The sequence below is a fragment of the Phocoena sinus genome, chromosome 9, assembly GCF_008692025.1.
Source record: "Phocoena sinus isolate mPhoSin1 chromosome 9, mPhoSin1.pri, whole genome shotgun sequence".
NCBI classification, from domain to species: domain Eukaryota; kingdom Metazoa; phylum Chordata; class Mammalia; order Artiodactyla; family Phocoenidae; genus Phocoena; species Phocoena sinus.
Genome location: NC_045771.1, coordinates 47,163,133 through 47,168,295, shown reverse-complemented (window position 1 = coordinate 47,168,295; position 5,163 = coordinate 47,163,133). Strand labels below are relative to the sequence as shown.

The 5,163-nt window shown below is 54.5% G+C and overlaps 1 protein-coding gene across 3 annotated transcripts; it reads left to right on the top strand.

Annotated features, from left to right (window-relative positions):
* Window positions 1-1,445: 1,445 nt before the first annotated feature.
* PRR15 (proline rich 15) lies at window positions 1,446-4,884 on the top strand. 3 transcript variants are annotated; one of them, XM_032643174.1, is made up of 2 exons: window positions 1,446-1,554; window positions 3,754-4,884. In XM_032643174.1, exon 2 carries the CDS (start codon window positions 3,895-3,897, stop codon window positions 4,282-4,284), a length of 390 nt encoding a protein of 129 aa, XP_032499065.1. In that variant the 5' UTR covers window positions 1,446-1,554; window positions 3,754-3,894; the 3' UTR covers window positions 4,285-4,884. The 3 variants fall into 3 exon arrangements, with proteins under 3 accessions (XP_032499065.1, XP_032499063.1, XP_032499064.1); XM_032643172.1 differs by having other exon boundaries at window positions 1,446-2,019; XM_032643173.1 differs by lacking the exon at window positions 1,446-1,554 and adding an exon at window positions 3,280-3,357.
* Window positions 4,885-5,163: the final 279 nt, after the last annotated feature.

Genomic DNA, 5,163 nt, shown 5'->3' with positions numbered 1-5,163 from the left:
TTTTCTTTTCCTAAATGTCTTCCTTCTTTCACCCGTTTGATCAACAAACACTGTTTGTTTCACCCAGCTCCACCACTTTCTAGCGGTGAGGGTTCTTCAGACAGGACTTTCCTCCTTGGTCCAGTGTCTCCTCTGTAATGAGATGGCACTATGACGACGTATCCCGTCCTCCTCTCATGGTTGGTGGCCTGTCTTTGTTCAGTTCTGGTGCTACGATTGCAAGTTTCCTCTCTAAAACGAATCCCAAGAAATATATGAAAATGTATCACTTTCAAATACACGCTGCTGTGCATATCATTTAAAAATCCAAGAATGCTAAACTAAGTTAAGGATATAAAATATTCATATTTTTACCGTATTTCATACACTGAAATACTCTATAAAAATTTCTTTCTATGAATTCCATATTGTAAGTTATGCAATAGGTAGGCATCATGTCTTTCACTACTTCACCACTTCAGAAAATCCTCAGAACAAAGATGCTGGGATGTCAGTTGCTCCATACGCAGTCCTTCAGAGGAGTTACACACGAGCTCAGTGAACATCAAAATAGTTCTTTGAAAAATAAAAGCATCCTAGAAGATGCAGCCGGTTGCACCTCTGCCTTATTAGTGAAAATGCCCTATGTCAAACCTTTCTGTCCAGGTAATAAAAAGCACCCATATGTTCCTGGGAACAAAAGCCTCCTGAAACTTGACGCCATCCGCGGGTTCACTTGACTTCCAGCTCAGGGCTGGATCTGTACTCCTCAGGCGCGGTGGCTGTCCACGGACTTCTAGACCTGAGGGAAGGAAATTCACATCCTCACTGAGTCACGCTAAGAGACCGACACTGACTGGCAGGCTGCGGTATAAGGTGCCGGTTAAGACCGCGGGAGCCGGAGTCAGGTCTCCAGGGTACAAATCCGGCTCTGCCACTCACCAGCCGTGCAACCTTGGTTAACCCTTTAGCCTTTCAGAGCTAAGTTATCCTCAAGTGAGGATAACAATAGTTCTTACCTCCTAGGGTTGCTGTGAGGAGGAGTAAATAAGTTAATCCACAGAAAGCGCTTGGAAGAGCGCCTGGCTGGCACATAACGAACTTTTTAATATTACAGCCTTCCAACTCAGGGCGCCTGCAACTCTGCAACATTGTGCCTGGGTATGGAACGGCTCCTGTAAGTTACAGAACTTGAGATTCTGGGAGCTGAGTGGCCACGGTTGGGGACGCGGAGAGGAGAGGAAAAAAACATTGGGGTAGGGGCAGAGGGAGAGAGAGCTGCGACGTTTATCCGCCGGAGCCCACCTGCAGCCTCGGTCTCCCGGCCTCCGGTCTCCTCTACCGTTTCTTCTTCAGGAGTCCGACTCGCGAGAGGCGCACGCAGCCTTTCTCCAATCAGACATCCCAAGGCTGGCGCCACGTAGGCGACCTGGTCCAATCTCGTCCCTGGAAGCCGGGAACGCGAACTTCCTACATGCACCTGTGGCAGCAGCGGCCGCCTCCTGGGTTATTATTTTTTTCTTCCCGCTGCCCCGGGGCTCTGGTTTCTAGAATCACTTGGCGAATAACCAGCAGGTGAGCAGATGTCTTTCCCCGCGCGGAGGACCGACGCGGTAGGGAGCTTCAATGCATCAGAGTGAGCCCCTGAGATCCCATCTCCCTGCGGCTCCCGGGCGGCGCTATCAGGGAAAGGGAGAATGAAAGGCTACTAGGCGGGAGAGCCTGCCTGGCCATTCACCTGGGGCGGTGAGCCTGACACCCACTCGCAGGGGCGGCCTCCGGTCGGAGCCAACAGTACTTCGAGCTCCGGGCTACTGCCGCCGCTGCGCCAGGAAGCTGGAGGAGCCAGGGGAGACCAGCAACAGCAATCGGCTTAGCTGGACTGCGGCGATTTCGGCTAGCACACCTTCCAGAAAGAAACCCGACCTCTCCAAGACCGCGCAGAGGGACGCCGCGCCCCGACTTCCAGATTAACCCAAGCGCACCCCCTCCCGACTCTGCGCGGGAAGAGAGCCGCGGGGTCCTGGGAAGCCCGAGCAGGTGAGCGATCAGGGTGATTCTCCGTCCGCCAAGACAGAGCCCATTCCGGGGTGTCACGCTGGGGCGCTCCCCCAGCGCCCGAGGAGAAGTTACTAGCTGCAGGCGTTCTGCGTAATTTGCAATCTTTCCAATGAGCAATTCGTGCAAAACCCTTCCGTGCATACAACGTTGATTGTGGAGAAGAAAGCGTAGGGTAGAAGACTGAAAGTAGCATCAGGAACACCCACCACTATCACCACCACCACCAGTGAATAAGTTGGGGGTGCTTTTCCGATCTATAAAGCGGAGGGGGAATGGATGTTTGCAAACCCAACTGCAAACTGTGCCTGAGGGTGTGGGTGCTTTCTGTAAGGAAAGAACTTTTGGCCATTTTTTCTTCTATTGTTTTCAAGTCGAGTGTGCCCTCGGGGCGTTCTGGGGAGGAGCTGGTGCCAAGGTCTCCTTGCTCAGGGGAGGCCGCTGCGGCCGCCGGCGTAGGCCGTCCGGCTGTCTCCCCCCGGTTGGGGAAGGAGAACCTCCAAACCACAGACACCGCCGAATTTTCGCTCTCCAGAGCGGGCGAATCCCAGCAGCGCCGGGCGCGTGGGATGGGAAGGAGCCCAGCGGAAACCTGGAAATGAGCCGCGGCGCCAGCGAATCCTGCTCGTTCGTGGAGTTAGTGCCCAGCACAGAAAATGAGCAGAGGAGCCTCGCTTCCGATATTCGCACCTTAAGTGCTAACAAACAGCCTTTTCGCTCCGCAGTGCTATTTTAAAAGCTGGGAAGAGGCAAATTGGAGTTCCTGGTTGTGCGCTCTCTCCTTTGGCGGAGGGAATTGCGCAAGGAAAAGAACAGAAGCCTTTAATTTGTAACTTAAAATCCCATGAGTTGAGTTGCCTAGTACAAACAGACGCGGTGCATATTTCAATACAGAACTAAGGGAAGGGGACTTGGGATCATCTCAACCACGGGCAGCGGGTGGCTTCAAAGAGACGCAAGATTGGTCTCTGGGGAATAAAAGGAAGCGTTAGGATGGCGGTTTTCAAGGGAAGTTAGGTCTAGACATGCTTCTCTGAAGGTCATCAGGCAGAAGTTTTGTCGAAAGCAGAATTTAAAAGAAACAAACACCGTGAGCTTGTCCCTCGCTCTTACTGGCCTGTAAATCCGCCCCCCACGCCCCGCCCCGCCCCGCCCCCGAAGAATCACATCAAAAAGGATCCCGGGACAGAAGTCCAGGGAGCAAAAACCTTTGAGGGAAATTTCGGAAGTGTTTGACAGGGATCTAATGTTCATGGCTCACCTATAGCGGGGGCGCGCTTGCTTCCGGGCGCCCTCCTCGCAGGTGCCCTTCTGGACCCGGTGGGTCACCTTTGGGCTTCGCCTACAAACGGGCGGAGTGACAGGACAGGCCATTTTCCCTCTGAGGCCTGGTTAATCCAGAAGCCCCGGCCCCCACCCCTGGGTGGCCCTCGCGCGCGGACCACTGCGCTATCCTGGAAGCCAGACTAAGGCTGAGGCCAGGGAGTGCCAAGACTCAGTCTCGAGACCAGAGGGTGGCGCCCCGGAAGCCCTTCGTCCGCCTGCGCCCTGGAGGGGGGCGGGGGGGGGGCGCGGCGGTGCCCTCTGCGGCCCGCGCGGCTGCGGACCCTCGGACCCCAGCCGCTCCGGTGCCAGACGGAGCCAAGGGGAGGAAGTGGGATTGAGGGGCACGTGACTTCGACAAACCCAGTAACGAAGTTTTGTTTTCCTCCCCAGCACAAGCCTCTGCTTCGGCGGCTCCCAGCCCGCAGCCCGCTTGCGAGAAGCCGGGGCAGGGCCGAGGTGGACGAGAGAGGCGCCGCTGCCGCTGAGGCCCTTCCCCGCTCGCCGCGCCCCCCGCCACTTGGCCCGCTGGCCATGGCCGACGGCGGCGGCACAGGCAGCTCGGGCTCCTGGTGGAGTTCGTTAAAGAACAGCAGGAAGAAAAGCAAGGACGCCGCGGGGGGTGCGAAGCCTCCCGCCCAGCCTGACCCCGGGGAACCCGCGGCGCCCGCCCCGCCTGGCCCGGACTGGACTAGCAGTTCCCGGGAGAATCAGCATCCCAATCTCCTCGGGGGCGCCGGCGAGCCCCACAAGCCAGACAAGTTGGGCGGGGAGAAATCGGGCAACAGCCGCCGAAATTTGAAGATCTCGCGCTCGGGCCGCTTTAAGGAGAAGAGGAAAGTGCGCGCCACTCTGCTCCCCGAGGGAGTCAGGTCCTCGGAGGAGGCGAGCTTCTCTGGTGACCCGCACGAGGACAAGCAGTAGCCCGAGCGCTCCGGGACTCTCTTCGCACCACGCCTCCCCAACCCCCAGGTCTAAACCCGAGAATTCTGCCCCGCCCCTGTTCTTGGAGTCTCATCCCACCAAATTCAGAATATTCGCACAAGGCCTCCAGAGTTTATTTTCCTGGAAATTGACGTGACAAAACAACGTGTTCCGTATATCACGACCCAAGGATGCATTAAATATTTATTCGTGGTAAGAGAAGATACCGCAGAGGAAGTTGGCACAATTTTTTTCAGAAAACTTCAGTGGCCTCCTTTGCGTCGCCCGTGGGAGTGAGAAGGGTACTTTTGTAAGAGACCTTAGCTCAACTGGAATTGCGCAGCCCTCCACTGAGAACGGCATGCTCTGATTCCGAACTTGCTATTGGAAAGCAAATCACAGTGCTATCTTTAATGCCTGAGAAATGCACTTTAGGAGTACTTCTGTAGACACACCTTAAGTGAAGGGATGGGAGAGAGCAGGAAGCATTCTTAAGTAGAAGCATTTTAATTAAGGCAGGATTGCTTTTAATGTTGAACCGCAAAACTGTACTGCCTGTTGTAGCGTGGACTATTAAAACTGTTGCCCTGTAAGACTTAAGGTGACTTCTGTATTTTTTTTTTCCATTGCAAGACTGAAGCTCATCATACTTAAACGCAGGCATGCAAAATCCAGGGTGACAGAGTTAATCATTTGCCACATAACCTGACAGTTCCTCTTGAAAAGCTGCAGGGAGGAGACCATGTCTACAAACTACCAACACCCAGATAGGAAACAGCTAGCTGGATATCCCTATTTACAAACCAAATTCGAGGAAGAGAGGGAGAGGTACCAATTAATTATTCCTAAGTTTTCTTTTTTACTTCAGTGCATCTTCAC